The following is a 21,913-nucleotide window of genomic DNA, read 5'->3' on the forward strand; positions in this document are numbered from 1 at the left end:
GGAAGCACTTGATCTCAGATACAGTGAAGTAACAAAAGAACTGGACTGTCCTTATCTTAATCTCAGTGGGAAAGGCAGAGAGCCCAGTATTAAACTATTCGGTCAGCAGGGAGGGCATGGTTTAATGGTTGTGGAAGGTATTAAAGAGGGAAAAGAAAAAGTAGGATATATCTCAGAGATTCTGTCCAAGGGAGAGTCACAGAAGCACAGACCTGTACTTACAGGAAGCTGCCTTTAAGCTGAAGGGTTACAGAAGATGTAGAAACCCACAAGCAGTAATCAAACCCAGTGAGAACTTTTCTCTTGGTCAGAGCCTTGGTCTCTTGGTCTTCTCTTACCTTCAGGGCAGATTCCTTAAATGCTAAGGGAAACATTAAGAGTTCTAAAACTACAGATTCTCTTGACAGCACACTCACTTTACTGAGGATGAAAATGAGAACTTCATATTTACTCTCTTCTACAGCTTCACTTGGTTATATTCACCTTCATGTTGAAAACTGGATGCATGTTCTTATGAGTCTGATATCAGGGATAGCATATTTTAAATCTGGAGATATAAAGAAGAAATTAACATTGAAACAAAGGTACATCAGTCTGAGCTGGTCTCTAGCTGGTTTTTTTCTTCTTTCCATGGCTCTGTCCTATAATTTGGAAGCACTGGAGGCTATTCAACCACTTGTTTAATACTGATTTTACTTCACCACTTTAACCTTTTTTACCTTTCATCTAGATAATTGCTATGCATGTAGCCAACTACAGCAGATACTGAAAAGAACTGACAGAGTATGCTGTCACCATGCCTTCATCACACCTGGCCAGTCAGAGGTACAAGCTTGGTGGGCCAGACCAGTCCACCTTCCCTCAGTTGAGATCCTGAACCATCAGACACCTGAATCTTTAGATGATCTCCAGAGGTCCTTTCCAACCATAACTATTCAGTAATTCTGCAAACCCAAGCTTGTCAGTCTCTATGATAGCATGGTCCAGCTGGCAGCTTGTGGCCACCACCCCTTCCCCACAGACGGGAAACAGCTGCTGTAGCAACAAGCACTGCCAAACCACCAGGCACCCTCATCTATGGCTGCTCACAGCACCCTAAAGAGCTCAGCAGTAACCACTGCGACCATGGCAGTGCAAGGAGAGGAGGGGAGCAGCTGCTGCTGAAGAGAGGAAAGGAAGGGATGGACACAGCCTTATGGGCAGACATCCTCCCTCCCCCTGCCTTCCAGCCCTGTCCCTCCTCCCAGCCCAGCAGCACCTCAGAGAGCAGCTGCTTTCTGCAGCCAGACCCCTTGCTCTGCTGCTCTGCTCCTCTTCACCACCCCCCTTCCTTTTACCCATTCCATGCATGTTTAGTTTTATCCTGTATGGAACCTATAGGCTCAGATGATGAAGAAACTACTCAAATGGGAAAAACATAGGAGATAAAAGGCATACTTCTGTAGCAGCTGACTGGCCCACATAATCTAAGGTTGCTTTTGGAAGTCAAATGCAAAGACAGAGTTCAGTGCCTCTATGCCCACATGCAGGTAATCAGAGAACAACAGAATTAATGGCCGTACTGGGTCAGAACAGCAGATCAAAGCCCAAGGTGCTGGCCCCTGGCAGAAATGCATTCTTAACAATACAAACAGGGAAAGGCAAACCAACAGAATTTTTTCCCTTGGTATAAGCTTCCTAATGGCTGTGGATTTCATGATAGGTATTTCATGATTTCTGAATCTGAAATTTCTATGATGGCCTACATGATTCGCATGTGGGCCACTGTACACATTTTTTTTTTTTTCATCTAGAATCCACGCAGACCCACTTTTAGCCCCCCTTCCCTTTTAAAAATATTTCTGGCATCCAAAACATCCTATAGCAATGTTTCAGAATTTAATCATACATAGAGTAAAAAAAAAAAATTCTGTGTCACTTTAGCTAGTTCAAAAGCAACTGGATGTACTTAACAATTGGGGGTGCTCTTGTGGGAACAGGCAGGAGAGCCTGGCTCTGTGTCCTCTTCGTACACATCCCCTACTGCATGCATGGGTCCCCCCGCCTCCAGTGAGACACTGCCACAGGCTCCTTTGCCTCCTCTCTGGCAGAGGAGAGGTAGGCAGTGTCATGTTTTGTGCTAATCTCAACGCTGTCAGCGCATTTTATGTATCCTAGGTTTTACAATCCTATATGATCTAACCCCTTCACATATGTTTACGCATGCTAGGAGACATTCACATAAAGCAGGCACTGACATGCTCAGCTCTACCATGACAGGATACCTCTGGATATAGACTCAATAACCTGTCTGGCAAAAATGCAGGCATCTGTGACTCACACATTCCTACACATTTGATTGCTGTAGATGAAACACATGGACGAAGCATAATTGGACTGGGCCCTACATGAATATTTAGTTAAAACAATGAATTTTTTAGAATAATTTTAGGGTTACCTGTGACTTCTGAGATTCAGAAATGCATTCACAGGTAATATTTTCATATCTTTCTCTGAAACAATCAGAGCCAGTCTATTAAAAAAAAAGAAAAAAGAAAAAAAAAGTCTGTTGAAACCAAAAACAAAGAGAAAATGCACTAGATAAAATTCCAAATGAGATCCTGAGTCCTAGCAAAACTGAAATGCCAGAAATAATGTTAAAAGGAGGAAAAAAGCCAGAAAAATATGCAAGATATACAGATAAAGAGCTCTAGGTTGCAAATTATTGCATGCAGGGGCTCTTCACACTGTGAAAGTATAGTGCTTAGCGTAACAGGGCCTGGCCCTCGATTTAGCCACATATAAACAGTAATAGATGCTTAACACTGTCTTACAGATAACAGCTAACAGTGCTGATTAGTTTGTTTATTGCAGAGAGCAGCACTTGTGGAAAGAAGAGGCAGGAAGGCAAGAGAGAGACAGACCCAAAAGCTATCAAAGGCTATGGCAGTTACCCTTTCACTCGCACAAACCCAGCACAGCACGGCTTGACAGATGACAAACAGCTTCAAGCATGTCGGAGCTGTCATTTACATATATGCCTGAGAGTTGCATCTGGAGGGCTATTGCCATCACAGCATAAGCAACAGTTGGGTGTTCCGTCTACGCTGACAGAAGCGTTTCAAAGGCAATTATCTTTCTTTCTAGTGAGCAATCCCTTCAACAGTCAGAGCAGAGGCCTCCCCAGATATCCCCTGACAATTTGGATTCAAAGGATAGAAACAAAAACCCAATGCTCTCCTCTTGAGTAGTTTCTCTTCCTTTCATACATGTAGATGTGCTCAGAAGGCTCATAGCAATGAAATGACAACAAAAAAAGCAGGTGAGTCTTCCCTTTTTCTTTTCGCTTTCCACGTTCCTTCCACTTAACAGAAGTATTGTATCTGCTTAACAGAACTTGCTCCAAGGCAATAATTATTTCAATGGTGGTACTAACAGGTTTTGTCCAGCATCAGCTACGCAGCTGTCTATGATGCACCTGTGGCAGTACACCAGGGACATGGGAATATGTAACACAGTATATAGGGGAAAGATTATAAGCACATTTCAGTTGCTCTGCACTAAGGTTGGAGGTAAAGTGCATTATGTCAGACATCAAAAACAGCTGTTCAGCTATTCTGATAGCACAAGAAGGCCTAGGGTCGATGTACTGATATGCTGCAGTAAAAGACAGAAATTCAAAAGTACTGATATAAGAGCGAGGATAAAACCTTCCCTATGCCATTTCCTTTTCATAGAAAACACTATATGCTGTCTTCAAAGCACCAGTATGAAATTAGCATTCAGTGGCCCATTTTCATCGTTTGCACTACATATTAGCAAATATGACGGGAGGACATATATCAGTTCTTCTTTCAGCTTCGTCTGCATTTTAAATACAGTATCAGGTGAGAGCAGTAGAAAAGAAAAAGCCTGCAAAGCATTTAAGCTAGTCTAGAATCGCTCACATGAGAAACAGACAACCAAAACAGAAGTCTACTGACATGAAAAAAATAGTGCTTTGCACCAGTAGCGCATTACTCAAAAACAAGTTGCAGAAACAGGTCCAAAGAAAATAATTCAAATATGTCAACTAAAATTCAGCAGAACACTTCTTGTATACCAAGAAATAAATTTCTTTCACAGTAAAATGCCCATAGCCAGACCAAGGCATGATCTCTCTGTCAGTGAGTCACACAACAAGGCATTTTAGTCATGGACTCCAGAAAGACAAAAATTTTACTTAAAACACCTGAAAAGCTCTCATCACCCTACACTTATTCTTAATTTGTATTTTTAATTTGTTCTGATTTCATATTATTCTGTGAAATGCATGATGGCAACAAAGTAAAGCTTAAGAAATTTAAGGTTATTATCAAGAAATAGCAGAATCTACAATATTTTACACTGTTAACATACTCTTCCCTTAGGCATACAGAGAATACAGCCTACTGTGACCTCACATACCAAAATTAAATCAAAACAAGACATACAAAAGAAAAAGAAGAAATATCATAAGTGGAAGCTAGGAGAAAATTAATTCTTTCTCCTGCCCATCAACACCAAATAAACTAGGCAGAAGAGCAGTCAAATTACTGAAATTGATGTCATATCAATTGGAAAACCGACTGAGCCCGTACAATGAGCAGTAATTGCTCTCTACCAAATTCATGGGTCCAAGCTGCCTGTTTCCCATCTGCTCCTGCGCAATTTAAGCAATTCTGAACTTTGCTCTCCATTCCCAAATGTGTCACAGATTTATTAGCATGTCAGGGGCCAATTCTTAAGATTCTCCACTAAGGCGGAGAATTAGGAGGAGTGAAATTTCTGTGTCTATAATTGCCAGGCCAGGAAAATTCAAGGACAATCACACATGACCTTACTGAACCCACCATGAAAAATTCATAAGATAACACAACACACACCCCTACATCTAAAAAAAAAAGGGGTCATTCTGTTCTCTCCTTGCACTTGTATAAAGATATGTTTAGTACACAGTGCAGACTACTATAAGGAGCTTACAAAAAATTTTAATTTGTGGTTGGTTTTTGCTAATACAATGAGCTCCACCATGCATCTTAACTCCTGCTAGATAAGGACTGGAATCCTCCAGTAGCGCATATGGGGTGGCTCAGTCTTTGAATGCTTTTCAGGAATGAAAGGGATGGAATCTTACTATAAACTACAAATAATTTTGACATACAACAGTTCAGTTGTAAACAGGTCATCAAATATTCTAGTATTATCTCACAATGTTATTCTATAAAAAGCTAATTATATTTAATTCCAAACATATTTAATAATTTGTAATTTTTTTTACCTTAACAGAATTTATACACTATTTAAAAATGCAGCTGCTCATGCTCTCACAGGAAAGACTAAGGTACACTGTTCTTATCCTTGAATTACACCAATGGTGATGAGATACTGTAAACAGAAACCAGGCTAAGACCCTACATGACAGATGACAACACAAGCAAATTTGAGCTCCAAATTTCAGATTTTATGAAATATTCTCTAATATTTAATGACAACGTATTTTCCAGATTAACATATGTCTTAAGGTATGACTAATCCCTGCTTACATCACGTGTGATATCTCAAGTAACAGTATCTCTGGTTACTCGCTTTGTTTCAGTCAACAACTTGTACTATGATATTAGAGAATTCATTTCACTTGTCTAGACTATTCTCATCTCTAACATGGGTGGAATACTTACCATTGCCAAGAACTTCAAAGTTCATAAGGAAAGGCTTGCTATACATTTTTATATATATTTATACATATAAATTAATGTTATTACAGAAAATCCACTTTATATTGTATTATAAACTACTTTTGCTACATCTAAAACTACAGAGACTTTACTCTCTTTATAAATAATCTGCATTACTCTTCACCATAATGTCACTTCAGATCCTAATGGATTTTCATTTGGTGGAGCATTTTGGCACTGGCTCTATTGTTGCAATATATAAAAATACCATTTTGACAATGATTAAAATGCCTGTTGATGGCAAAAATACAAAACCCATATATGTGTAATGATGTATCATCTACAACAGTTAACTACATTTATAACACAGATAGTACTAAAATGTAAATAGTATACTCCCTACAAGAGATAAAACATTTTTGCATTATTTAAAAACACCAATTCTTAGCCCTTGTGGTAAAATACCGAAGCAAATCAGTAAGTTTCTGTCCTCTATGTAACAGCAGAACTTATACCAACTGAAAGATAGGGAAATTTTCAGTTGCCCCTTATTTATCATAAGCGCACCAAGTCCCACTGACTTTCTTGACCTATTGCTAAGCTGTAAGACCAAGGTATGCTCCTGAGTTTTTGATTCCAGGTGTGTACCCTGAGCATGGTCTGGCTTAACACAAACAGGGGGGCATGCAGCAGAGGAACAAAACAGAAACGTGTGTGCAGCAGCCCCTTGGTAGCCCCTGAGGATGCGCAGGTTGGGAAAAAAGCCATAGTAGCTCTAGCCATGTCTATAACCCAGTTGATCAGGAAACTGGGATGACAGAGGCATCTTCTGCATAGTCTACATTCATCTAAAAGAAGAATACTTGTTCTACTGCCCATACATTAAAGATAACAATAACTTGGAATAATCAGAATTGTTGCCTCATGAGCAAATATTGACCTAGGTGAAATCCAGAACGTGGATTTACTCTACTGGAATAGTAAAATCATAAAGTACAAGACTAAGTAGGTAAAAGGGGAAATGAATACTCTATACAGAAAAAACCACAGCATTATATCTAAAGAGCTACTAACAGTTCATCATATTTAGAGATCAACATTCACAACAAAATGGGGTAGATATCTATATCAGACTAACAAACTGGATTAGAGGATAGATCCTGATGTTCTACAAAAAATATGAAGAAAGAATAAAGGTGCCCCCTAAGAGTACTTCATTCTAGTTTACAAAAGTTGAAGGCCTAAACATGGCCAGTAGAAAAAAAACCTCTTTTTTTTTCAAATGCCTATGACTTCTACTTGAAAATTTTCTAGTACATTATGTGTGTTAACTGTTGAATAACCATGTGCACTCCTATGACTGAGACCTGTCTCTACAGGAAACCTGCCACTAGATAGGTTGATTAAAGAAGGTAAAAATCAAAGAACAGAGCCTAGATGAACAAGCAATCTGACCTCCTATATGAAGTTCCCAGCTAGACTTCAAATACACCTACAGCCCTACAAACTGTGGCAGCACAATTTAAGATGGAACCCATGTGTGTCATAGCCTGCAAGAAACAAGGTGACTCATTAATAGTTTGCAAACCCATATTTATTTCTAGTGGAGGAAAGATTAGGAAGCATGAAGAAGACAGCCTTCACAGTAAGGATTTACCAGCTTTAAAGCCATTTGAATCTGCTAAAAACAAACAAACAAACAAACAAACAAACAAGATAGCATAGTATCAATCTCATCTCTACATGTGCTTCCACTAAAGAAATGTGACAAATACATGCAGAAGTAAGAAGGATGTTAAGGTGAATTTAATAAAATACTTGTTCTTCCATCAGCAAACAACAAACTCCTCATAAAGTTAAAAAAAAAAAAAAAATCTCCAAACCACTGCTATTTTTAAATAGACTTCAGAAAATTGGGAAACACAAAGGACAAGGACAACACTAATGTTGTTCCAAAATTTCAAAAGGGTAAATATCAACATGATAAGATAATGAAATGACAGGTGCAGACATAGAAGTAACAAGAAGTAACTGCTGCCTCTAACAGTTTGCTGGAGATTTCTAACTTAACAATATCTATCACTGAGAAAAATAGCATTGTTTAATAATAATACTGGACATACTAAATCTACTACAAATAGGCTAAATTAAAGATCTCTAAACATACCTACCATATAGACTCATCACAGAAAATTGTTGCTAGTTCTTTGCTGCTAATATTTATGAATACGCTAACAGAATAATATAACAAAGTGGGTAACTAATAAAGTTTGCCATTATTTACTATTTCATCAACTTCTGGGATGACCAGAAGTCGTCTTTTGGAAGACCATCTTCCAATGACCAGAAAAAGCCAAATAATGTGAGCACAATCATGCAACATGCATTTTAATTGAAAAGCAAGACCATGCATCTCAGAAAGACAACATGGTAGTTACAGAATGAGGGGCTGTACTTGCCAAAGTCATATCACCCTTGTCCACAGCACTGGTGCTACTCCGAAATACTGTGGCTAGTTTCATCACCCATGTGCACATCAGAAGCAAGGGTCTGCTGAGCATAATATCCTTCTTCACACTTGCAAGCAATGAACATTGCTTGAAAAACTGTTTTGAAGTAACTGTTACTTTGGCTCTGTTTGCATTGTATTTAAATTAACATCAGCTGTGAAAGTGATGGGTGAGTGAGGTTAAATTCCAATTCTCTGTCTCACAGGATTTTAAATAGGCAAATTCAGTAGGGGGTGGATGTTAATTCACATGTATGGACAAAGAACCAGACTGTTGTACATGCTCGGTGTTCTTCAAAGGTCCACTGTCATGAGGCAAAGGTTTTTTGCTTAGTAAAAGAATAATCAAGTTAAGTTTTAAGCTTCTGAAGAACAATTAGTATTAAAAACATTAAATCAGTTGCGTGCATTACACTGGTTTCTCAGAGCAATCTGTATTGACCATGCTATACACCAACATAGAGCAACACATTACGAGTCAAAGAGGATTTGAGCATCAAGTTTTTGGGGTTTTGCATCACAATTTAAAAGGCAAGTACTCCTGATGGGCTGCGAGGCACGGCCGAGGCGTGCGGTGCCCGCAACCTGGACAAGCCCCAGGCCCTCCCCAGCTGCGCGGAGCTGCCAGGCGCTCGGGCCCGGAGGCCTGGCGGGCCCGCAGGCCGCCGCGGCCCTCGCCCGCCGGAGCGCTTCACCTACTGCGGGGAAACGCTCCCCTTCTCCAGCCCGGGCACCCCAGTCCGTCCTTGTCCTGCCCCTCTCTGACCCTGTCCCGCGGTACGAGCTCAGCACTGCCCCCCACACGGGGGGCACCGCTCACCCGGCCCGAGCTCCGCGGCTCCCCGCCCCCGCCCGGCCCGCGGTGCGGCGGGCCCGCCTCGGCCGCAGCGCACAGCCCGCCCCGGCGCGGGGGGCCGTTAGCGGCGGAGAGGGGTGTCTCTCGGCGGCGCCCGCCCGCGCTTCCCCGCCGGCACCGGGGAGAGGAGCCGCGGCCCCCGCCCGGTCCCGGCGAAGCCGCGGGGACAAGGCGGCGCGCTCCTCCCTCGCTGCTCGCCTGCCCACCCCACCCCGCACGTCCTCCCCCAGTCAGCCCCTTCCTCCCGCTCCCCAGAGCCTTTTCCTCTCCCCGTCTCCTCCTCCTCCTCCCCCACCCACCCCCATTTTTAGGTAACTCCCAGGAAACGTGCAAACCTGTAATTTTTACCTTCTTTGGCTTTTTTCCTCCTCGCCAGCGTGCCGCCGAGCTTGCCCAGGAAGGAGTCATCTTTCTTTCTGGACGGGGGAGATTTAGGGGTGGGGGACTTGGGGGAAGAAGGGGACTTCTGGGGAGAGGTTGCCATGATGGCCCAGCCGCTGCCGGCGCTCGGGGATGGAGGAGACGGGTCCGAGGCCCCGATGCCGTGGGAGGCTGCTCCCGGCTCTGAACGGAAGCGGAATTATTTCAAGCATTTGAGGCAGCTCCTGCTCCGCTCTCCCGGCTCTCCCGCTCCTTCCCTCCCCTCCCGCCCGCCCTCCCGCCCGCTCGGCGCCCGCCGGGGAGGGCCCTCTCCCCTCGCACGGCTCCCGCCGCCAGCCCCCTCCTCAGCCCAACGGCCCCTGCCTCAGCCCAACGCCTCCCCTCCCCTCAGCCCAACGGCCGCCCAACGCCCAACCTCCCCCTCCTTCAGCCCAACGGTCGCAACCCCCCCCTCAGCCCAACGGCCACCCAACGCCCCCCTCCTCCAGCTCAACGCTCCCCCCCAGCCCAACGGCCGCGCCATGCCCCCAGCCCACCAGCCCCCTCCTCAGCCCAATGTCCGCCCCCCCCCCGCTCAACGGCCCCCTCCTCAGCGCAATGGCCGCCCAACAGCCTCCCCTCCTCAGCCCAACGGCCGCCCCTACCTGCCCCTTCTTAGTGGGTTCAGCCATGGGCAGAGGGTCCTCGTTTTAGTTGCCCACGGGGTCTGGTCCCTCAGGCTCAGGAAAAGGGTGTTCCATGCAGGCCCAGGAAGGGAAAGCCTGGCAGCGGGAGCCGGGCTGGGCCTCCAGGAGGGCTGCAGCCCTAGGGCGGTATGAAAGCCACACTCCTCTCCCAGCTGGGGGACCCACAGCTGTACACTGAGGCACAGGACAGTGCCTCGCCCCATGGTCCATCCACCTTTGCACTGCCTTGCAGTGGAGCCGGTCACTAACTCAGGCTGGTTGGTCAAATGCACCAATGTAGGTGACCACACGCACGGGAGTGCTAGTTAACACGGGTGCCAAAAGTTAAACGCAGGTATAGACAGGCAGCACCAGGGCTCAGGCAGCTTAATTCATCTATAACTATTCGTAAGTGAAGGCTCTGGAAGGACGGGGGGGTCGCAGCTGCAGGCAGATGTTGCTACACCCTGTGGTCAGCACCGATAGAAAAGAACTAACAAAGTAATAAAGTGTCACTAAATAGGTTTGTGTAGGTTAAAGTCCAAGCTTACTACATACATTTCAGTCTTGAGCACATTTTGCAAAGCAGCTCTTCTGCATGTAGGTTTCAGCTACATCTGTGGTCAGAGGAGACAGGCATCATCTTATCCACTTCTACAGGAGAAACCAACTGGTGTAGTCAGATCAGTATAAAGGCAGTGGGAAAGAAAGGTGACTTAGCATGATGGATTGCCTATACCAACCCTGCTTTGATTTGCAGATGAGTAGCTTAAGAGAGAAGTATCTTTAAAACAGATAATTTGGTGTAACTGGTTCAGGAGGCACCCAGGACTGGAACAGCATTAATGTCATCTGGATGCACTACTTTCACTTACCACTTAATCACTCGATTAACAATTCAGGCAAAAAGCCACACACACTTCATGCAAATATCTAGCTATCCATTAGGCATAATAAGTGAAATGAAATTACCATGAGGATACTTCTAAATCGGCTAATAATTGTTGTGTTTTTACAAGCCGGTAGCACAGGTTGGCTGATGAGGGGTAGACATCAATGCGTATTTGTTGCATGCAGTTACTATATGCCCTGGAGAAAAACTTTATTCATCCATACTGCCATCAGTTAAAAGCAGGAACGAGCCCAAGCCATTAGCACAATCTCTCCTTTCGTTACGTTTGTTCTCTGGCTTGTAGCACTGATTGTGTCTCACGTCTGTTGTCTACAGAACAGTCCGAATTTCACGCATTATTCTCTTTTTATAGAAGTGCTACTCACACAGTGTATGGATTAGGAGATGAACAGTTTTGAATAATTTTTAAGAACATAATAAAAGACTATTTCAAAAGAAGGAGAAATAAACATGTCAAGCCCTTTTTTATATGCATGTGAATCTGTGGCATTTACAAACAGCAATGACCCAACTAAATCTCCATTTGGACCCAAATGACTACACATAGATGTCAAGACAGGATTTTGTGGGCACAGCAGAAGAGGCAGCATTTTGGCAAGCACAAGTGTGCTGGCCTTTGTAACCACTACGTTTGTGTTAAAGACAGAAAGAACAAGCCAGATACCTCACGAACAGTAACGGGTGCTGAGTTGTGCAGTATGGGAAAGTCAGAATTCAACATGCGTTTGCCAAGTATCACACAAAATAGCTGAAAAGACCCAGCATCTTTCTTTCCTATTTCACTATACTCAGCATACGTAAATTAATGACAAATGCAGTATTACTTATTTAATAGCCTCATGAGCTACGGGTGTTTCACATCACAAGGAGAAAATAAATTTTAAATGAAACTTAATGTGTTTAAAATCAACTTTATCAGATCTGGAAACAAAAATACTGTGTGCTTTAAGTAATAATGCTGAAGCAACAGACAGACTTAAGTTTACTGGGGGTTTTTTTATGGGTTTCTTTCAGAATTTATTTGCAGTTCTTGGGGTATAACATTGTTGCAGAGCTTCTCCACTTATGATGTTTCTCTTTGAGGATAGTTACAACATTTTATTTTTCCTGTATCTTAAATTTAGAACTACATATGCTACTTTTTTTTCTTTTGATCTGGGAATATATATGGACATACGACCTTAAATTAATATTGCATTCAGCACAAAAGGCCTTATAGATACGCACAAGGTCTAAGTTATGGCAGATATAGGAATGTTGGTTTTAAATGCCTAGCTTTTATTTATACAGTATTTTAACCACAAATAAAAGCTGCAGTAATAGAAATTCGGTGGGGATTTTTGTTTGGCTAGGTTTTTGCTCTGCTTTATATTTGCTAATTGAATACTTTCATGATCATGCTCCATGATCCCACACACAGGACACAGTAGTCAGCAGGCTCCTGCTCAGGCTGGCCCCGCTGCATCTGGCACGTAGAAATCTGGAGCAGACCACGAGAGCTCTCACCGTGCTCCCTGTCAATGCCTCGTTCTTACAGATGAGCCAACCAGTAGCTCAAATTAATTGTATCCTGATCACATATATACTTTCGCCAGGCAATAAAAGAAGGCTAAATCCACTTACTTCAAAATAATTCTTATTCACCTGCATATCTGTCCATGCACACCTGGTTTTTATTTCTTTTACTATGGGACTCAGAATGATGACGAACAGGGTCTTACTTTCCGAATGAGGCAGAAGAGGCAGGGTATGTAATATACCAACTACAGGCTAGGCTAGTAAGAAAGAGCACTGCGGAAGCCAAGCTGGTTAAGGCTGTGCAATAGGTTACTCATTTGTCTTAGAGTTTTCTCCTAACATTTTTTTCCTGGGTATACCTCTGCTCTAGCCTTTTGACCATTTGGTCATTTAAAGAATGGAAGTGGAATTTTCAAAAGTGCTCTATTGACCTACTGCTATTGCTGTGATTGCCTACAGTAACAACCTTCACAGGCTTTAGGAAGCATAGAACTAGACCAAAGTCTACCCTTTTTATTTTTATGAGTACTTGTCAGCCTTCTATTGACCTGCCAATTCTGCGTGGTTAACTGCTGAACATGCCCGCCCCACCCTGAGTAATAGTTAACAGCACATTCAAAGAGCCTGCTTAGAAAAGAAGGCATTTCCATACAGGTTACTTTATGGACGTTTAACATCTATTTCTTGATTGGGATTTTCCCGAGAGTGCCCCAAAATACCTGGAGATAAGAGCTCTGGCAGGACCTGGTGCTCCTGCACATGTCCATGAGCAAGACACACCAGGCACCTGCTCCCTCATGTGAGGTAAGGCCGTGGCCAACGCTGGCACCCCAGGAAGCTGGGGAGCATGACCTGCCTCCAGCTCCATCCTGCAGGAAAGTGTTTTTAAATTTCACCAGGAAGCCCCACTCCTCTTCACGTGGCTGTGGGCAGCGGGCCACCTCTGCACGGCAGAGCAGAGGCAGTGCAGGGAGCAGGCTAAAGCACAGCCATACCTGGCTGGCATTTCTACATCCACATCTCTTATTCCATACCCATACAAGAAAGTTTATACATCCCAAAGGACTTTCCTGCATGTGATTTCAGACCCTATAAGACAGGCCCAGGGTTGACTGATCATCCCAGCATGGCTACATTATAACAGCAGAAAGCATCAGTATCAGGCGTAGAAGGGCTCCAAATTTTCATTGCCACTATCATCTAAAACTCACACTTGAGGATAAATTTGTTTCCAGCTCACCAGGTGGATTTAAGATTGAGCATATGCTTATGCTTGAATTTAAAACAGAGCTATGCTTTCTACTCTACTTGTAACTTCTTTGGGATAAGAATCTTCTGTTTAAATAAATAATATAACAAATAATAAATTAACAGAGTTTCATAAAAGTATCAGAGTATTTCCAACCAGATTCTTAAAAAGTATGATGTATTGTTTGTTGTACATCAAGGAGCAAAAAAGATAGGCTAAGATGCAATGAGGAAAAACGTACATGAAAGACAAAAGATAACACGTTGCATACAGTCACAGGGATTAATTATTTGGAAAGTTTCAAAGGAAAGAAAGTGGGTTTTAAACTTTTCAGTAAGATGAGAACAGCATCCTGGCATTTAATGCTTCTGATAACATGTCATTCCATCAATCAGTTATTTATAAGTACCAGGCCAAGTTTACTTGCATTTACATCTGGCCTTGTTGAGATAGTTTTAGAAAAAAATCAATATTGTGATTTTTTTCTTAATAAGCTTCACTTGTGCCTGTAATTTTGTACATCTGTGTTATGTGAATATTCCAGCAAGTGCATTGCTGGCATGCAGGGCCACCAGATCTCTTTTCATAGTTCATTAGAACCAACAGAATAAACCACAATTTGTTCATAAATATTAGGCAAAGAGATTTAGGTGAAATCCAGCAAATACCTTAATTCATCATGAAGTATTTGCCAGGATCCAGGTTCATGAGACGTGGCTGCCATGAAGACTGCAAGGATAGCATTTGCATGCTAAAGTGGCAAACCCATCGTGCTAAACTATGCAAAAACTGCATGGTCCATGCAAAACCCAGCAGGGACAGCTTTAGATCTTAACAGTAGGAAAGTCTTAAAAGATGTACAGAATCCTCCAGTCTGCTAAGCCACATCCTGTTACTTGCTCAAGCAAGAAAGAAAACAAAGTATATCTTTTTGGCAAGAGACTACTAAATTAAAGTGAAATTCTTAGTTGAAATCAGATACGCATTGCACTAAAAAGCAGAGGTTTCAAAGCACAAGACCTCTAAGTTTGTTGCCTGTGCCCAGAGAAACCTGGCCAAACACCCTAAAAATCAGTGAGGCTTTCCTTTACCTTGGGGGCAAATGGATTGATCTTGAGTCAAATAATGGCTCACCAAATCCTTTGCCTGAACTTCTTGTCCAATTGAGTTTCTTTAGACCTATGATCTTTTGAAGAGGGGACAAGCAGTGTGTCTGTGTGTGCTGTGAATAGGAGGGGAGCCTCAGTAAATTCCTATGGTGGCATTTCTACCCACATTCTGCTCCTGGGCCAGCCAAGTCCTCCAGCTGTTGACCAGCTAGCTGAGAAGTCAATGTGGCTGCAAGGTTTTGAACATGGATAAAAGTTTGACCTATTACTTCCAATAAAGCAGGCAGGTAATTCCTGTGCAGTCCTGAGAACTTACATGTGGTATTATCAGAGGAGTCACCACCACACCCATCTGTCTCTGAGGCACACAAGATGGAAGGGAAAAGACATGACAGCAGAAGAAAAACCTCAGTTCAACTATGCCAAAAATTACCTTGACCTCTGAAGAGAAGCAGCTGTCCATCTGTCCTCTGAAGAGGTGAGAACTATCAATCAGTTCAGAGTCATTGAGCAGGGGACAACAGTGCAGGCACTAACATAAGCCCAAATCTTGCTTATCCACTTCTCTCATCTCGAGCAACATGTTGTCTTGCTCTGTAAGGCTCTCCCACTGGTAGAAAGCAACAAAACAAGATGACCTAATAGAAGTAAAGTTAGTGGAATTTGAAAATTGGCAATTAAGGTTTTGATCACCAATCCTTAGTGATCCATGCAGTGAACCTTTTCTTTCAAGTTTTCAGGGAGCTGTTATAATTTGTATGTCATGCCTAAGGAAATTAGGTGGTGAATTCCTATGTAAGAATGTGAGGAAGTTGTTGATCTCATGGAGTTTGCAACCTCTTGTGTTAAAGGTAGAGTCGAATGCCCTCTAACTTCAGGGTGCCATTATTCCTAAACTATAAAAATCAACCTGTGTACTGCAAGATGGTGTGATTTACCAGTATATGAATTAAGAAACTGATATAATTTCTTACCTATAGATCTTTTCTAGACACACATTATTACATTGTAGATATCAGTGGAGAGAAATTACTACAGAAATGATTCAGGGACTTCAGAGAGTGAGATATAATTTTATTTTTTCAAATAGAAAATTGCTCACATCTAGTCCATTTAGACATAGTCAATACATTCCAGCACATCACATTATGCCCAACAATAACAGCGCCAAGGACTTAAAAAATGAACAAATCTAAGTTAGTGAGTCAATTTACAGAAAAGATTGAGCAGCAAGAAGACTCATAACCAAACCAATGTTTAAATACATTTCTAATACAAGCCAACCACATTAAATTGACCTGTGAACAGTGCACATAACTTCTCTTTTTTTTTCCCTCCTTCTCTACTCTCACAATATATGAAGACCTGCTTTAAATGACTTAAGAGTTTATTATTTTTCTAAACCACTTGCACAGTTCATTTTTGGATCTAATCTTGTGAGGTACTTAATATCAGGCAAGGTAACAATAGCCTGACAGGTTTTTCCACCCAAGAGCAGACACACAGTTTCAGGTGGAGCATGTGTTATGACTACATGGCATCCAGAAAAGTGTCTTTTTAGCAAAGAATATTTTTGAGATCCATAAAATGCTGATGGCCCTCAGCTTCTGTTGACTCTAATACTCTCAAGAACTCAAATCTTTGGAGCTAAAAGGAAAGCACACTTTTGCATTCAGTTTTATAGCCGAACAGGTATCTGCTGTAAACTGAAATCTCAGGGCTTATATACAATTCAGAGCAACCTGAACCTGACCGATTGCAGTGTGTGCATCTCCCCTGGGGAAGCAGGCTGGACTTCCATAGAGGAGAGCAACCTCCTCCTCAGGACTAGGGGCATCATGTTTCTCTGAGGCTGCCCTTCCTCTTCCTCTTTGTGCAGCAGCAACGCTAAGGTGAATGGACTTTTTAGATTGTAAAAGTGAGGTGGAAAAAAAAAAAATCTTGGACTGATATAACTGGAGGTTTCTGCTGAATTCCCCTCCTGTGCAAAGCACTAAGAAGTTTGCTTTAAAACTTTTTAAAAATACCTTGAAAGCATTATGACTCTCCGTTTTCTACAGAAAATGGTGATAGATGTTCTAGACAGTCTTGTTCTATGGGATTACATGAGGCTTCTGGGAACAGTGATAAAATCCAGAAATTTTCTCCACAAAACTGGAAATACCAGCAGATCTCAACAGAGAAAATTAAAATATTTATTGCTGCCCTGCCTGCTCCTACTTTGTGTCAATCTTCAGTAATAGAGTTAGTTTAAAAATCAAATCACTGCAATCCATCTCAATAAAAATGTAATCTGAAGATCAGGTATGCTTAGCCTATGAATGACAGAAAAAAAAAAATGTCTGATGTTAATTTTGGAACACATTCAAGGATTCTGCTGTCTTTCCAATGCGATGAAAGACAAATTATATTGTTAAAGCCCTACATGCTATGTTTTAAGGGTATCCCTTCAAGTTATGGTAACTGAGAACATTGTTTAAAAATCTTAATTCATATTTTATTACTAATTATTTACCAAATTGATACAGCTATCTACTCTACTATGCACAGCTTTACCTACACATAGCTGTTAGAAATACACATTTACCAATCAAAATCAGAGACAACATCCAAACTGTAAAATGTAACCAGACACTCTTATCCTCTTTAAACAGTCTAATAAATAAATATAAATACATAAATATTGCAGAACAGTAGTATATTCCTTGCACCAATAGAGGTATATTATTTATCTGTGGTCAATAGTAAAATCTTGCTTTTATCTTTAGAAAGGGTATTTGAAACTTCTTACAATACAGCAAAAACTTAAGATCATTCATAAATTACTGTGACAGGATCCAGTGTGTCTGCTACCCTACAAGTACTTACCAAGAGGTTTTTTAGTTCAAAGCTTTTGTAACAGAAATGCTTCTAGCTTTGGCTGTACCATAGGCAACTGCTGCAAATTAGCACCATTCATGAAATAATGAGAACATCAAATCTTCTCAGAGCATGAAGTAAAATTATATTCAAAAAGAAACAGTCTTTCAGTTTCTCCTTGTTTTTTCAGTTTGAAAATGTAGTGCATCATACACACAGTTGGGAATACTACCGATCTTAAATTGCAAAATTATCTCAGATTTAAGAAAGTACTTAAATTACACCGAATACTAAGGAGAATTTCTGCACATCTGCTTTGCTAGTATCTACAAATGCATGTACAAAAAAGACAGGAGATAGTTCCTTTAAACAAAAAATATGCATATATATTCTTGAGCAGCAAAATAAATGTAGTTTAAATATACCCACCACATTTTCTATCAAATGTTGACATTACAAACTCAGTATTTTTTGCAGCCCTTTTGAGGAATTATTCTCAGGGAGATCTTTAACTGCTACACCACTCATCACATCCTATGATACTATTTGTGATGTATTTTATCAAGCAATTGTAAAAGCAGTTAGTCTGGATTACTATTTTTAAATTATCATTTAGCATATTTTGGAGAAGACCTTAATCTGTGACATACAAAAGCTTTTTTGAGCATGTAACAGTCTTAAGGGTAGTCACCCCTTTGATAATCCCTTACCATTTTACAAAACATAGGCATTTAATATTGCTTTAACTTCTTGTTCAGAAATACACAGTGCACTAAAACTTACAAATACCTGGAAAATTAATTTCTGACATTGCATTTACGGTCGTTTTAATGAGTGCTTATATATAGTTACTAGTCAAAAGACCCTTCCTCCACCAGAAATAAAAATTAACCTTATTTTTATGAGAGATGCTTGCATTCTGACCTTTAAATAGTTCAGCATGGGTTGGCTGTGCCAAAATATTAACAAAACTACATACAGATTCAGACAAACAGATGGAAGCAATGCCGTCTCAAAAATACTAAATGATATCATCATGTTTCTCAGGAACTCTACTCTCAGCATTAAAATAAAATTCCAAGAAAACAACAGAGCTCTGATTTCCCTTTCACAGACCTTGATGCCCATCAGACAGATAAATTCAGTCCTATTCTGTATTTTGGTGATCCTTTAAGCTGATAGTGAAATGACTCACTCCAGTATGAGCAAAAAAGAACTGCTTAAGAGCTTTTGATAACAAAAAAACCTGCTTCCCAAATAAACTGATATTAAATTTTAATTCCTTCATTTTTCAGAAGACTGGATCTCCATGATTACAAATATTGCTGAAATCGTCTTTATTTGCATGTGGCTGTTTAAATCCTACTCAGCTGATAGCCTCTAGATAATATAATGCTTTCAAAGTGCTGGTCTTCTGCTTTTTCTTTCAGTCTCTGCTCCTCTAAGGTAGACACGAGTTTGTCCCTTTCTTCAACCACTTTCATCATCTCAGTAAAAATTTCATCCTCCTCATTCAGATCCATCTCATCTTTTAGGCTGTCTAAAAGATCACAAAACAAGAGGTTAAAATCCAGATCACCCTGTTGTTACACTTTGCATTTTAACTGTTGGTGTACAGGTTGAATTAATATTATAGTCAATGACAAATGAAGTCAATAGCAGTTAATATTTTTCATGTTACAGCTCAGGGAAAATTTCTCCTGCATTTGGGCCATTTAAGGTTGACTATTAAGGCTCCTAATGTCTAGAGTAGATCTTTTAGCAAAACTGAGACTGGAAAGGATAGGAAGAGCACTACTTGTTTATAAAAACATTTAAGCTGGAGTTTAAATTTAGTTTACACAAGGTAAAAAGCCCAACCATGAAATGTAGTACCTGTAAGAAAATGGAAAGTGTTTTTCAGAAAAAGTATTGAAAACTGCCGTCACTTACAATCCACATGTTTAGAACACAACAGGATATTTTGGGGTATTCAGTGCTATGTAGTCTCCCTTCTCCCTGCATTCCTCCTTCCCATGCTCTCTTTTCTAATACCAAATGAAAGGACAAGCCCAAACTGTAATCCCAAGTACCTAAAAGCAGTTCCAAAATACTGCAGTAACCAGTAATGCTACAGTTAACATAAAAGCAGATAACCTCTTTTGTGTTTAGGTGGTTGAAGAAATTACTTTCCGTTGCTGCCCATCATCACGTTAGCTGGATGTTGCTGCCTGCACAGCACAATTAGTGGAATTACACATGCAAGTGCTTCTGATCCAGTCCAGTGTAAAACTGGACAGGTTAGCTTAGCTGTCTTCACTAGAAGTCAGATAAGAAGATCTCATGAGTTGCATTTTGCTGGCTGAGCTGCACTTGCAGAAGAGCACAGGAGGAAGAGCCTCAGCCACTCTGGTCCTTTTTAGAGCAAGCAGGGACTCATATGGGCATGGTCTGTCGCTGTGGGCTGGAGCATACTCTCCACTTTGACTTACCATCAATGGCCATTTTCTCTCTCAGCTTTTGTTCCAACCTGCTTTGGTGGTCCTCCAGTTCTAGTTCTTGGGCTCTAGGTACAATAAAAAGTATGTTAAAGAATAAGCTATTTTCAATAAAGACACATATGTTAATATTATTTCAACCAAGAGATTCTGTGTTCTGTTTATCCAGGATTTTCTCCTCACGGGCAGTCAAAGCTAAAAGCTTTGCCTGTGCCTACATTGCCACAGCAATGCCAGAAGTACCACTACCACCTTTTGCATTATGTATCAGATTAAGCTCCCTCATACACTGCAACACTTAAGGCTTCAACCAGCTGTGCTTTGTTGGTGGCACCCACAATGTGTTTCTGGATAGGACTGAATGCTCCCACACCCGAAGGGCCCTGCCAGGCCCTGTGCACAGGAACGGGTCCTGAGGCAAGGAAATGAACACATGTGAACACATCCAGACAACAACATTTTGCATCCTACAGTGATAAAAGCAGCCTGCTTTTGCTTTTTTAACTCTGCTTTGCAGACAGTGTGAGCAGGAAGCATTGCTACCGCAACACCCAATGACAATTGAAGGGGAAAGAAAAGGTTTGGCCCCTGTCAGCATCAGCACACCTGCGGAGAAACTGGGCTGTGGCTGGAGCTAGTGGCTGGGCTGCAGCTCGGCACACAGCGCGGGGGGCTGGCTGAGTGATATGGAGATGATAAATGGCAACAAGCAGCCTGCACTGGTGTGAAATGCAGGGGTGAGTAATGACTGCTGCAGCTCTCATCACCTTCTCACATTGCCCAGAAATAGTGGAGAAAATAGCTGAGAGTCACCTCCGCCTATCTGCTGAGTGCATTTCCAAGGAGGTGAGGTGAGGGAGCTACAGCCAACATTGTTTCCATGATCCACAAACAGTGGCATCTGAGGCGGTTTTTATTTGCTTGGTGTATCTGCTTGTTTCATCGCTGTAGTGAATTCCTAGATCTTTTCTCCTATGTCCAATAAAAACTGAGGTAACTTTGTCAGACTGCTTTTTTTCCACAGGAGAAAGTGCCCCAGTGTTCATTAGACCCACATTATGTAAAGGCAGAGCATCTATATGCTATACTGGTTTAGAGTATCGTATAGGATTGAAATAATTGAACCACTGTGAGAGGGAAGGACGAGGAGGGCTCAACTGAAAATCTGTCTTCAAAACAGATTGTAGCTACTCTGGGTAGGTTTATTCCATGATAGTCTCAAACTGCAGCATGCAGCAAGGTGTTCAGGTGTATTGTGAACTTTTCCCCTCTCCCCTCCCTATCTTTAGTACTAATGCCTGTCCTTACTTACATAATCAGGAGCTCAGACTCATAACGCATTAATTTATTCTTCTCCAGGACCAGCTCAAACCATTCATGTAGCATCTGAGTTTCATCCTTTGTGCCTGAATCTGTTTAAAATAGGAGACTTAAGTGTGCATTACCAGCTTTCCTTCCAATGCTCTTACCACTTGAGTTAGTGGTAACTACTTTAAATAGTCCTCATTTGTAAGGCTAGGTGAGTTCAAATGTAGATTTTTTTGCTGTATGTAACTTACATCAGTAACGTCTGGCTATAACAGGTATAACATTCTTGTGTACATTTGGTTAAATGTTGTAGGTTATTGCAGTTAAAGATGCAGTAGATTTAAAAACACTTTTGTTTTGGAAGTTAAGTTTTTTTCTCTCAAATAATCACATA

General features: G+C 41.4%; 2 protein-coding genes across 6 annotated transcripts in view; both read right to left on the reverse strand.

Annotated features, from left to right (window-relative positions):
- The window catches only part of PARVA (parvin alpha), a 72,186-nt gene extending 62,624 nt beyond the window's left edge, over positions 1-9,562 (reverse strand). For all 5 annotated transcript variants that reach the window (XR_007766511.1, XR_007766510.1, XR_007766509.1 and 2 more), the window contains exon 1: positions 9,389-9,562. Coding sequence is in view for 2 of the 5 variants with exons in the window: in XM_050897322.1 (XP_050753279.1) it covers positions 9,389-9,524 (136 nt within the window). In the remaining 3 variants the exon portion in view is untranslated. The remainder of the gene's footprint in view (positions 1-9,388) is intronic.
- Positions 9,563-18,847: 9,285 nt separating this feature from the next.
- Positions 18,848-21,913, reverse strand: part of MICAL2 (microtubule associated monooxygenase, calponin and LIM domain containing 2) — a 109,165-nt gene continuing 106,099 nt past the window's right edge. Inside the window, exons 33-35 of the mRNA XM_050897014.1 lie at positions 21,524-21,623; positions 20,206-20,279; positions 18,848-19,274 (exon numbers count right to left, since the gene is read on the reverse strand). Of these exons, the coding sequence (XP_050752971.1) occupies positions 19,090-19,274; positions 20,206-20,279; positions 21,524-21,623 (359 nt within the window). The 3' untranslated portion in view covers positions 18,848-19,089. The remainder of the gene's footprint in view (positions 19,275-20,205; positions 20,280-21,523; positions 21,624-21,913) is intronic.

Source organism: Gymnogyps californianus, chromosome 5, assembly GCF_018139145.2.
Source record: "Gymnogyps californianus isolate 813 chromosome 5, ASM1813914v2, whole genome shotgun sequence".
In the NCBI taxonomy this organism is placed as follows: Eukaryota; Metazoa; Chordata; class Aves; order Accipitriformes; family Cathartidae; genus Gymnogyps; species Gymnogyps californianus.